This window comes from Ochotona curzoniae, unplaced genomic scaffold (genome assembly GCF_017591425.1).
Source record: "Ochotona curzoniae isolate NIBS_2020 unplaced genomic scaffold, NIBS_Ocur_1.0 contig_46, whole genome shotgun sequence".
Taxonomy (NCBI): Eukaryota; Metazoa; Chordata; class Mammalia; order Lagomorpha; family Ochotonidae; genus Ochotona; species Ochotona curzoniae.
The window spans coordinates 7,201,749-7,214,502 of NW_024466340.1; the positions used below are offsets into that span (position 1 = coordinate 7,201,749).

Below are 12,754 nucleotides of genomic sequence, written 5' to 3' on the forward strand. Positions count from 1 at the left end.
GCAGGGGTGTGGAAGGAGGGGGCAGGGGTGTGGAAGTGGGGCAGGGGTGTGGAAGGAGGGGGCAGGGGTGTGGAAGGAGGAGGCAGGGGTGTGGAAGGAGGGGCAGGGGTGTGGAAGTGGGGCAGGGGTGTGGAAGGGAGGGGACAGGGGTATGGAAGTGGGGCAGGGGTGTGGAAAGGAGGGGGCAGGGGTGTGGAAGGGAGGGGGGCAGGGGTGTGGAAGTGGGGCAGGGGTGTGGAAGGGGGGCGGGTAGGGGAGTGGAAGGCCTTTCTCAGGATCCAGCAGGGACCTCACAGAAAAGGCAGCAAAGGCGCTCTAGGCAGATGGTTGGGCTGAGGGAGCCGGGCAGAACCCAGGAACACCGACCTTTGCCTGTGGCTACTGGAGGGAACCGTGCCTCCTCTCCACCAAGTCAGGAACACGGGCGGAGGTACCACCTGGTGCCCCCTGCTCCTGCCCCACACGCTGCTGGAATCAGCTCGGTCTTGCCTGCACACAGGTCACCAACCCTCCCGAGCCTTGAGGCTCTCAAGTAAAACGGAGAGAACAATGGTGCCCACTGGTAAAAGCCTGCAAGACAGTCAAAGGAAGCCAAGAGTGCCAACGACGGTGCCAAGAGCACTGGCCGGTATACCTGGGTGCCAGGTGCTGTCCCAAGGGCTCGGGGCAGTGGACTTACAGGCCCCGGTACTTGCCCAGGGGCACTGCCGTCTTCTCCCCCTAGTCGGGGAGCAGAACGAACAGGCAGGCTTAGTAGCAGGCTCACGGTCAGCATCAGGGTGTGGGAGAGATGTGAGGCGGGGATGGCCCCTCAGCTCTCCTATAGGCCGTGTAAGCCAGGGTGAGGGCGGTGGGCGGTGACTGCAGCACGGCCCCTGACCCAGCGGGCTTGGTCTAGTCCTGCCGAGCGTGTCTGCTTCAAGAGATGGAGAGAGAGCGCCACAGGCCAGACCACCGTTCCTTGCCACAGGCTCTCAAGCTTCCAGCAGCCACTCAGACCCAGTGTTGCCACAAACATCCCCAGCTCCCACTCTGACCCTGGCACTGATGCGGTCAAGGGAAGACCCAGAGAAGAGACATCTGGGAGGCTAGCTGCGAGGAAGGGATTGAAGCCTTGGACAAGGATCACCCCCCAACCCGCCATGAAAACCATGCACTGTCTGGGGCCGCCAACAGGGGGGCATCAAAGCCGTAGTCTCAGAGGGCAACAAGAAGCCTTCCACCTGGCACAAGTGCTCCTTCAGGGAGCCAGCCCTGGCACTCCTGGCCCCTTCCCAAGGCTGAGCCTCCCAGTGGCTGCCCCTGCCAGGGTCCTCAGGGTTGCTCCTGACTGTGCTTCATTAGCCCCAAGGGTGCCTCGCCAGGCCGATGCAAGCTGGCCCAGAGGACCAGGAACTGCAGCACGTGGGTTCAAACCCCTGGTGCACTCCTTCCCAGCTCAGGGACCCAAACCTCGTTGCGCCCCCAGAGATGAAACAGAAATAACCACAGGGATGCCCACCCAGGTTCCCAGGGCTGGAAGGGAGGAGCTGGGCAGGCCACACTCACTGGAACCACTGCCTGGACCCTGGTAACCTCCTCCGCCCAGAGCCCGAGTGGCTGCGAGAGCCCAGGGGCCAGTGGGCTTGGCGTGCTCCTGGAACCTGAGCACAGACACCAAGAAGCCACCATGCCTCTGCTGCTCTGGGCTCACTGTGCTGCCCACTGCCCAGATGGGGACGCTGCGGCATGGGCGAGAAGCCCACGGGACATACCCGGTTCTCGTCGTAGATGATCTGCACGAGGCTGCGGTGCTTGGCCTCGCTGGGCGGCGGCGACACGGGCTTCTCCGGCTCGGCAGGCTTAGCAGCCTCCTCCTCCAGCTGTTGCTGCAGGATGGGGGACAGTTTGAGGGGCAGGGCCCAACCGCATACAGGAAGTCAGGCTGCTGGCCGTTTCCTCTGAGTCACTCGAGGACTCGGGCCGTGCAGGGGACCCCCACCCCTTGCTGCAGCCTCCAGCCATCACAGCTAGAATCATCCGCCATGACTCCTGCTGAACTGGCGGCACCAGAGCAGGCCATGTCTGCTGCGGATTTGCGGGGTGGTACTGGGCATTTCCTAGCTATCTCAGAGCCTCAACTTCCTCACCCAGAAAATGGGACCAGGACAGTTTCTGCCCTGGAGATGGGGGCGAGCACCAGATGAAGTGGTGTCCCTGGCACCTGGCAGGATCACTCCTCATCCTCACCAGCTCCCCCTGAGCTGCCACTGGCATAAGCATTGTCCGTCCACCCCCATCACCTCTGGCAAGACAACCTTCCTGCTGCTGTCCGTATTCTTTCCGAAAAGTAAAGAACAGAGAGAGTTCCTGATACCAGCTCCAAGACCACAGGCGGTGGATACCCGGCCTGCCAGGCTCACCATGCCCACACAGCCTGCAAGTGGCATGGGCTGTCACGGCCTGAGAGGCATCAGGGCCCGGGCTGGAGCAGAACTGCCTCAGTCCAACAGCGCCCACTAGGGGTGGCTTCCAGATGTCCTCCACAAGTGTCAAATGAAGCCAAGCACTGAAGGATAGAGCCGGAAGGGGCAGGCACCCAGCTGGGTGGGGTGGGTGCAAGAGAGAGTCTCTCAGGCTGCAAGACGGCCCCCCTGAGACGTGCAGAGCCACAGTGCAGAGGGTGAACAGCTCTGTCAGCCCCTCTGACCCCCAGTGTCCTCTGCAGGCACCTGGGAGAACCAGCGTCCCTCCCCAGCTGTTCCCCAGCTGTCGGGAAGTTGATTCTGCCGTAGTCTGGAGCAAAGCTCTGAGCTGGGCCGCAGCAGGCTGGGGGGTACGAGGAGGGGGGTACGAGAGGGGGGGTACGAGAGGGGGGTACGAGAGGCTGGGGGTCACACAGTGCAGGTTTCTGGGGGCACGGAATGTCCGGGACACAGGTGGGAAGCAGCGTGGGGGCTGGGGGAACAGGTGAAGCCTGCTGCCCGGGCTGGGGGGCGCCCCTTGGGGCAGATGTGAGTCTTGGGGGGCATTTACACGGTGGGCGCACCCACCATGCCACTGAGCTGTGTGCCCGAAAAGGGTTACATTGGTGAATTTTATGTTAAGGTCAAAGCAGAATTGAGGAAAACACCAAGACAAAAGCCCAGCCTCGACGCCGCAGGCGCCCATCTCCATGCCCTGCTGACCAGGGCAACACCTGCTCCAGCCCAACCAGGGCCAGCCTCCCCGTCAGATTCCTGACAAGACACCCACCTACCAGCCCCAGGGGCCTGGTTAACGATGTCACCAACCAGGGGTTGGCAGACTCATTTCTGCTGCAAGCTCTGTGGCACAGAAGCAGCCACGGGTGCCATGGGCACAACAGGGCATGGCTGTGTGCCAATAAAATTTTATTTATAAAAAGCAGTAGCGAGCTGGCACGATAGCGCAGCGGTTAAAGTCCTATTTGGGCACAAGTTCTAATTCTGGCTGCTCCACTTCCCATCCAGCTCCCTGCTTGTGGCCTGGGAAAGCAGTCGAGGACGGCCCAAAGCCTTGGGACCCTGCACCCGCACAGCAGACCCCGAAGAAGCTCCTGACTCCAGATGGGCTCAGCTCCAGCCGTTGCAGCCGCTTGGAGAGTGAACCAGCAGATGGAAGATCTTCCTCTCTGTCTCTCCTCCTCTCTGTATATTTGACTTTATAATAAAGTAAATAAATCTTTAAAAAAAAAAAAAGCAGCAGCAAGCCAGACTGGGCTAGACTGGCTGCCTCTCGGGGGCTCTGGTGAAGGGGACATCTCGGCAGAGGAGCCGGGACAGTGGGTGACAAAGACAAGGACATCAAACACCACTTGAGCTAATGCTGCGAAAGGGGCAGCGTGAGAGTTGATGTTTGTCTCCTTCCCGTGGCCTGCTGTGACGCCAACAGGGACTGTGAGCACGCAGGATCCTGGGCTGGGTGGCCTTCTTGCCTGTGCCACTCACCCAGACAAGGGAGCCCAAGTGCCACATCTATCCTGCCCCCACTCCATCACGGGGGTGGGCAGTGACTGCTGACTCACCTGCCAGAAAGCGGTGACCTCAGGACTGGACCTACCCAGCCCAGCCCTACAGCCTCACCCTCCCTCTGGTAAAGCAACAGCTCAGCTCAGGGTCTCAGGAATGGCACAGCTGAGCATGGCAATGCTGCAGCTAAAAACAACCACAGAGGGCTGGCCTGCCCAAGGGGCTTGTGCAACACACACAGGCGGCAGGCACTCAGGCTGCTGGTCTAGCAATCACCACACCGCATCCTGCTGCTTGGCTCTTCCCATGAGTGCTCCGTCTCCTGACTGCCCACGTTCCTGCTCCTGGCCATCCGCCACAGCTCCCAGGGCCTTCCCGCAGGCTCCCAGGGCCACCCCACAGCTCCCAGGGCCTTCCCGCAGGCTCCCAGGGCCATCCCACAGGCTCCAAGGGCCACCCCTCAGGCTCCGAGGGCCACCCCACAGGCTCCAAGGACCACCCCACAGCCTACCAGGGCCACCCCTCAGGCTCTGAGGGCCACCCCACAGGCTCCCAGGGCCACCCCTCAGGCTCTGAGAGCCACCCTGCAGCCTCCCAGGGCCACCCCCGCAGGCTCCCAGGATCACCCCGTGGCCTCCCAGGGCCACCCCCGCAGGCTCCCAGGAGCACCCCGTGGCCTCCCAGGGCCACCCCGCCATCCGCACCTGCTTCTTTTTCAGCTTGGAGATCTGCTGCTCCACCATGGTGATCTCACGGTCAACACGATCCATGTTCTGGATCAGCTCCTCCTTGGACAGCCGTGGAGGCACAAGCTCCAGCTCAGAGTCCGCGTGCGGCGGGCTGGGCGGGGACACCGGCTCCAGCTTGCCCGTCAGACTGCGATCCTGGTAGAGGAGGCAGACAGGAGTGACGTCAGGGCCCGGGCACCCCCAATTTCCAGCCCAGACTTCAGGTCTGAGTACATGATCCCCACATAGCCTTCCCCGACACTCTTAGTGGTGCTTGCTGAATCCATCTGTCTGTCCGTGCACAGGGATACACAGCCTGACCCACAGCAGGCTGGCCCGGGGCCGTCACGCATGCCCGGTATGTTCACACACGCGCAGAGGGATCAGAGGAGGGTGGTAGGGGACTTCTTCCTACTCTTTTCATTTCCCAGCTGCCATCCTGCCTGTCCTTCCCCAAGGGCTGCTCTCCGTGGGATAGTGCCGCTTTCAGACATGCGTCTGCCACCCGCGGCACGTGGGAGCTGGAGCTCAGTTCTTCCGGGGTTTGCTTATCTCATGCCCCACGTGGGCCGAGTGCTCGCCGGGCCCAGCCGGCTCTGCACCCTGCAGCTCCGGAGCCCGACCACTCTGCCTCCATTTCCTTGTCTGTGCCACAGGCCACCCAGGCTGCTGTGAACCCGGCTGGGGTCCTGCAGGACCCACAAGGTGCCCTATGCCAGCCTTAGCCCGCGAGGCCCCCACAGCAGCTGCACGGGGCACTTGGTGCAGCACACCCAGGACAGCTAGCAGAAGCCTCAGGCCCCCACCCTAAGATACCAACTAAGCGCTCAGAGTCCCGGAGGTCACCCAGGAAAACGTGGGGGCTCCCTGCGAGATCTGCCTGCTTACACCCAGAAGCCAAGAAGGAAATGCAGCAAAGTCCCCCGACTCCTTCCTCAAGCTGCCTCCACCACGGTGGAGGGCCACTGTGGTCCACAGAGCAGCTGTGGGCAGCAAAGCCCAGCCGCTCCAGGCCACAGCACACCCAAGCACAGGTTGCCATGGCAGCTCTGCTAGCCACCCAGCCCCAGCTGGGTGAGGAAACAACCGGAACGGGTAAAGTCAGCAGTCAGCCCTGTGAGCCAAGAGACATCAAAGCAGTGCAGGCCCTGAGGGCCAGGCGAGCGGCCATCCACAGCGAGCGGGCCTTGCCCTGTGCCAAGGCAGCAGAGGGCCAGCCCTGGAGCTCGCGGGCCCCTGGCTCCTGACTCCTGCCACTCAGAGCTAACTCTGCCCGCCCACCTTACAGATGTAGACACAGAAGGGCAGTGATGGAAGCCCGACCACACGATGAGAGACTTGGGCTGGATGGGAACACTGAACATCCTAGGCGTTATTCAACGGTCCCACTCTTGCGGGGTTCTTAGTGCCATGCTGGGGTGAACGCTTGGCACAAACCTTAAGCGGCCACTTGGAACCCCAACATCCTGCTTGAGTCCTGGCTCCCCTGCTTCCAACCCAGCTTCCTGCCCATGCAGCCTGGCAGGCAACAGGTGAGCCAAGGGCTTGGGCCCCTGCCACCCGCATGGCAGCTGCAGATGGAGTCCTGGCTCTGGCCTCAGCCTGGTCGTGCCGGGCCACCACAGGCATTTGGGGAGTGAGCCAAGGGTTAGGAGATCTCTTTCTCCCAGCCTTCCAAATAAAATTAAAATAAACAAACAACAACACGGAGCTCCTGGGAATGCTGCATTTTTAAAAACTCATTGTACGTGCTGCTCGCCTCAGTTCCCAGGAAGAGGCACGGCCGGATGGCAGGGAGTCGGCCAGCAGGCCTGCGGGCAGCTGTGCCAGCACTGTGGCCTCCAAGGAGCCCAGGCCCGTGGGAGGCAAACAGTTGCCCCGCCCCCACCCTGCCAACTGCCAGCGAGCAAGCAGCTGGCACCATTCTCCACCAGTGGCCCCCCTGCTGCTGGTGGGAACCAGCCCTGCACAGCAAAGCTTATTATACAAAACAAAAGCCCTAGGGACTAGAGTCTGCACCCCCCAGGCTGTCCCTGCCCCCAGGCGCCCACCATCTGGCCCCACCACACTGGCAGGTTCCAGGAAGGCCAATGGGCGCTGGGTGGACTGTGGGGAGGAGCAGGGAGCTCTGCTTTGTCTGGGTGCATCGTGTGAGCTAAATCAACGTATGCCTGAAGCCCCCTCAACCCTGGAATTCACTTAGGCCAGCCAGTCTGACGGGGATGTATGCTACTCTCAGCCAGTGGCTCAGGGGACCCCTCAACTAGAGTGGGGTGCATCTACAGGAAGCCTCTGCCACCACACACCCCAGAGACAGGCATTTCCATAGAGAAAGGAGCAGAGCTGGCCTGAGGGTGAGCAGCCAACCGACCCAGCCATGTGGGGCTGAATCCCGCACAGCCCATGCTGTCCTCAGCCTTCACACAGCCCATGCTGATCTCAGGCCACATGGGCATCAGTCCACACAAGGCCCATGCTGACCTGGGCCCACAGAGACATTGGTCCACACATGGCCCACACAGACCTCGGCCCACACACAACCCATGCTGTCCTCAGCTTGCACAGACTTCAGCCCACACACAGCCCACGCAGACCTGTCTACACACAGCCCATACAGACCTCGACCCGCACACAGCCCACACAGATCTTGGCCTGGACATGGCCCACACAGACTCAGCTTGCACATGGCCCACGCAGACCTTGGCCCACACGGCAGGGTCCTCCCAGGCTGCCTCCCTGCCCAGCACTGGCTCAGACTTTCCAATAGCTTCAACAGTTACAGCAATTACAGCAGCAGCGGCCAAGCCAGGTCCCACCCCCACCCTGCAGGCCCGGGAACGGGCAGAGAGACAAGGCCAGAGCCTAAAGGAGGGACACAGAAAGGCAGTTAGAGCTGGGCAGTCCCATAGCACCACAGGGAGGGTCCCACCCTGCAGGCCCGGGGCTTGGCCTCGCCACGGAGGCTGGAGCAGACGGCCAGAGCCCAGGCAGAGGCCTGACGGGGCTGGCCAGAGCACATCTCAGCCTATGCTAGGGACAGGGACACACAGCACTTGGGCGACCACCACCACCCATGTGGCTGCGGGTCGGGTAGAAACCCTTCGAGGCCAGGTCCGACCTGCAACTGCCCACAGACATCCTCTCAGGAGGCTGGGCTGGAGTGCACTGCTGCCCTCCACCGCAGTGGAGGCCACAGACTGCGTGGGGCTGGGAGGCTCGTGAGGGATACCTGCTGGGGGTGGGCAGCAGGAAGGTGAGGTCCCAACAGACAAGGCCCCCAACTCAGCGGACCTGGTACCAGCACCAAGGCCTGGACGCCATCATGGACAACCCAAGCTGCAGCCACAGTGATCCCCGCCACCCCCGCCCCCAACAAATGTGGCTAGCTCAGCCATGACCCTGGGGGAGCCCTGCAGAGCTGGCCCCAGAGCTTCCATGAAAAGGAGCAGGGAACGAAGGCACCTCACTGAGGGGCAGGGAGTCCTGGTCAAGGGTGCCCCTGGCCAAGGGGACCCCAGGCCAGAGGCTCAGTGCAAGGAACCAAGAACAGCCTTGTAGGGGCCAGGGCTGGGTGGGCTCGGCAGAGAGGAGGGGAGGGTGAGGTTGGGGCTGATGGAACTGGAGCACACGGCCCTGCAGGCCACCTCCACAGCTCTAACAGTTTCCCACAGACCCTGATGATAACCACTGGCCATGCAGGCTTGTTCAGCACTGGCCCAATGACAGCCCTGCGGGCACAGCAGACACAGCTGTGAGCCCAGCAGGGGAGGAGCGGAGGTGCGGCCCTGCCAGCCCCATCCTGCCCCAGGGCCCACATTGCTATCTCCATAACAACAGCCACACAGGCTGGTGGACCAAGCACCTCTGAAGTGTGAAGCACCTGGCCAGGTGCTCTGCCTGGCACCTGTGTCAGCATGCCACCCAGCTCATCCCAGGACCCCGTGTCCTCCCGCAGGGCCCTGCCTCAAGCCCTTTGCACTTAGGACTCCTGCCCTGGAACCTCCTTCCCCATCTGTCCCAGCCTCTGTCACCTAAAAAGGGAGGCCCCCAGCCCCCAGTCAGCCTCCCATCAGCCTCGCCCCTCTCCCCTGCACAGTGGGGCCATGCCTTACCTTGGTGAGGTCCTCGGAGGCGCCAGGCTGCCCTGTGGCCAGCAGAGCCGAGGGCCGCAGCAGGGGCTCAGGCAGCAGCTCCAGGCGAGGCCGCTTGCTCTCTATGAACTCCAGCTCCGACTTGCCCAGCTCAGGCAGGTATGCGTGCGACTCGGGCCGCAGGTGAAGCTCCTGGGACCTGGGGAGGCAGAAGCAGGTGGCACTGCATGGAGGAGCGAGGTTCGGGAGCCCCAGGTTCAGCCACCCCAACCAGGGCAGCCCACACAGCCTGCTCCCTGCAACTCTCGCGTCTGCCTGCACCCAGGGATGTTCTCTGAGGATGCCAATGGGAAGGGGATGCTCAGCGAGGCCGCTGGAGGAGACGGCGGCCCTGTCCATCGGGCTCCTGGGAAGGTCAGCATCTCAAGCCCTTGGACAGGACTCAGACACCGCCTGGGCTGGTCCCAGACACAGTCCAGCCGGAAAGGCACATGTGGCCCACTTCCTGATCACCCAGCAGCAGGCAGCACTCGACTTGACTCGACTCCCCCATGCAGACAGGAGCTGCTAGTCTGACCCTCAGGAAAAGGCTCTGTGTACCCCCAGATTACCAGGGCAGAGAGGGCATGGCCTGTGCTGCTTGCACTCCCAGGTAGCTGGCCCAGAGATGGCATGGCCTGTGCAGCCTGCACCCCCCACTGCCAATGCTGCCCTTGCCCAGGTGCTTCTCCAGCAGGTGCCCTCCTTGCTAACTGACAGCCAACCAGAAGTGCACCCCTGACCTTAGAGCTGCAGGCCTGCCTCATGGGGCCCCTGCTTCCCTTGCCCACTGCAGTTCTGCCCGAGACGTCAGCCACTTTCTGCCCCACGCCAGCATGCCTGCTGCCCTAGGACAGGGCCATCTGCTCGCCTTACTCACGGCTGTCTCCTAGGTACATGGCAGCTAGTCAGTCAGCACATGCAGACTAGCTGGGCGGTACCAACCACAGCGAGGCTAGAGCTGTGCTGTCCTTGTGTACTTGCCTCTGGAGGCCCTGCTGCAAGTCCTTGACAACCCCAGCTGGGTCCCCAACATCCCTGCTGCCAGCCAAGAACGAAGGCCTTCGCCACCACCAGAGCATGGCCTCAAGCCTGAGGCTTTGCATTTTGACACAAGAAGTGCATAATACTGGGCTGAATGGTATCCCCAGAACCTAGTCAGCACCTTGCCAATGGGACTGAACTAAGTTGAGGTCACTGGGTGATGCTGAACCCCACAACTGCTGTCCCCACAAGAGCAGGGGATGCCACATGAGCAGCAGCAGAGGAGACGCCACCTGGGACATGGCTGCAGGGGTGCAGCCCCGGAGCTGGCAGGGGCAGGAGCAAGGTGAAGACGGGGCAGAGGCAAGGCAAGGGCAGGCACAGGGGCGGGCACAGGGGCAGGCAAGGGGGGCACAAGGCAGGGCAGGGACAGGCACGGGTGGGCACAAGGGCAGGGCAGGGACAGGTACAGGGGCAGGGCAGGGACAGGGGCAGGCACAGGGGGGCACAGGGCAGGGCAGGGACAGGCACAGGGGTGGGCACAGGGGCAGGGCAGGCACGTGGGCAGGCACGGGGTGGCCACAGGGGCAGGGCAGGGACAGGGGCAGGCACAGGGGCAGGGCAGGGGCAGGCACGGGGTGGGCACAGGGGCAGGGCAGGGCAGCAGCAAACACAGGGATGGCCATGGAGGCAGGGCAGCCTCCCCAGTAGCCTCAGTGGGCAGCAGAGCCCAGGCAATAGACTCCTGGCCCCAAGAGCTGAAGGATGGTATCTTTGACTGCGATACTGGCACCAGCAGCCCCAGGAAACCACCACAGGCTGCAGAGCACAGTCCCGGTGCCTCCTGCACCTGGCACCCACCCCTGAGTCCTCCAGTCCCTCCCCGTTCCTGGGGGACCTGTGGCGTGGGGTCTGGTGGTGAGCTGCCTGCAGGCCCTGGGACACTTCCACCAGTGTGTGGCACTTCCACTTTAATGGATTTGGGGCTGATCCTGGGGGTGAGAGTTCCCTTCCTGCTTTGACCTCGGCCTCAGCTGTCCCCTTCCAGGAAATAGGCACCATTCCCACCCCCACCCCTCTCTAATGGCTCTTGGAGAAGAAAAAGAGAAAGAATGAGACCAGTTGGCTCAAGAAGTGAATGCCGCCTTGGGCCCTCCCCTTCCTGGGAGCCACACCTAGCTAACTTGCTTGAACCTTCCACTGGACTTGAGGAAAGCAAGGCCAGCCCAGCCTGGCCCAGGCTGAAGGCCTTGACTGCAGCTGGAGAAGGAGGGGGCAGTGGGTGGGAGGGGAGGGGTTCTACATCACTCCTAGCCAGGATCTGCACCTGCTCCCACCCCATCCTGTCTGGGCCACAGCTCTCCCCTATATGACCCCCTCCTGGTCCTGAGTCACAATCCAGGGGCAGAGCAAACCCTGCGAGTCCCTCGTGGTCCGAAGACGGCACACAGCCGTCCGTCCTCACCGTTCATTTCCAGGCTGGAATTCGGAGAGCAGGGAGGGCCTCCTTCTCTGGGGCTGGATGATGGAGCCAGGGGACAGGTGTGAGGCGTAGTCCCGCGGGTGGTGCTGGTACTCAAGCAGCCCAACATCCTGCAGGTGGGCACAAGCACCAATGAGTGTGGGAACGGTGCTAGGTGCAGGGGGTGGGGCTGAGTCCACTGCACAGCGACAAGCTTGGAGAGGCTCCGCCCAGAGCCTGCTGCCCAGCATACATCCCCTCACATTCCACAGGCCTCCCAGACCCAGACCGTTCAGAGGGCAGTGCTGGGGCCACTCCCCAGTAAGACGACACCTGCTGAGTCCCACACATGGCCTCCCTAGGAGCCGCAGATAACATAGCCGAGCCTGGAGAGGCCCAGCAGCCCCTCCAAGGTCATGGGCTAGTTCACTGCACATGTCTGGCAGGAATGCTGGCATGAGAGAGATCAGGACAGAACCCTGTCCCCCCACCTGGCCTACCCTGCCACCTGCCACTGCCTGGGAAACACAGCCCCGTCAGGATCGCACACACCATTACAGAATGGGCACACGCGGGCACACACAGGGAGGAGGGGGGGTGGAGGATAGTGAGCAAGGCGGCTTCGCAAGTGCCGCAGGCCCAGGGGGAGCAGACAAAGCGGCTTATGGGCAGGAGACCACAGTGCAAACAACACACTGACACAGAAGCCCCAGTCCCATCCAGGGGCTGGCGCAAGCCTTGTGGTCAGAGGCGCTGGGAGATCCCGCCTGGCCGCCTCCCAGAAGGGCTCTGGGTGGAGTCAGATAGAGAGGTCCCCACCCTGACCTCTCTGCTGGCCTCTGTCCCAGCCAGGCTCCACCCCGGGCAGCAGCAACAGCCCTGAATGAAGTGTCCTCCACACTGCTGAACGGGGGCAGGATCATTTTCTCTGAATGTATCGCCCACCACCCTGACAGCTGAACAGTGACACATGACAGGCACTGCAGCCACCACAGAGACCATGTTTTAAACAAAGAAGCCACGCACTGAAGTCAGTCCAGTCTGCTTAGAATGCTCACATAGTGAGTGGCAATCAATTAGTGATGTCTGAACAGGTGTGGCGTCAGACACACCGCGACCACAGGTGACTTTGTGTCTTCTGGCACCTGTTGATTATTGTCACAATTTTCCACCTAGCTCAAGCCATTCTTTTGTTCTCTAGGTTTTCATTTTAAAGTGGTTATTTCTGCCAACAAAAGAGTCAGAGATCCTGGGTAGCTGTGTTGAGAATGTACTTGTTTCAGATCCTACACAATGGAAAAATATATATATACAGAAAAAAATGGGAGTGGCTGAGAGCCCAGGGGCTGCAAAACCTGAGGGAGGGAGCCTCAGGAGGCCAGATGGGCAGGGGCTGGGGTGGCATGGAGGGAACAAGGAGTAAGGGGCAGGAGCTCCCCTCCCCTCCCCTCCCTTCCCTGAGGCTAGGCCGCCTCCCCGTGC

At 62.0% G+C, this 12,754-nt stretch overlaps 1 protein-coding gene across 1 annotated transcript in view; it reads right to left on the reverse strand.

Annotated features, from left to right (window-relative positions):
* NCOR2 (nuclear receptor corepressor 2) overlaps positions 1–12,754 on the reverse strand; it is a 137,232-nt gene that overhangs the window by 74,456 nt on the left and 50,022 nt on the right. Inside the window, exons 3-6 of the mRNA XM_040987132.1 lie at positions 11,276–11,403; positions 8,809–8,986; positions 4,673–4,852; positions 1,755–1,868 (exon numbers count right to left, since the gene is read on the reverse strand). Of these exons, the coding sequence (XP_040843066.1) occupies positions 1,755–1,868; positions 4,673–4,852; positions 8,809–8,986; positions 11,276–11,403 (600 nt within the window). The remainder of the gene's footprint in view (positions 1–1,754; positions 1,869–4,672; positions 4,853–8,808; positions 8,987–11,275; positions 11,404–12,754) is intronic.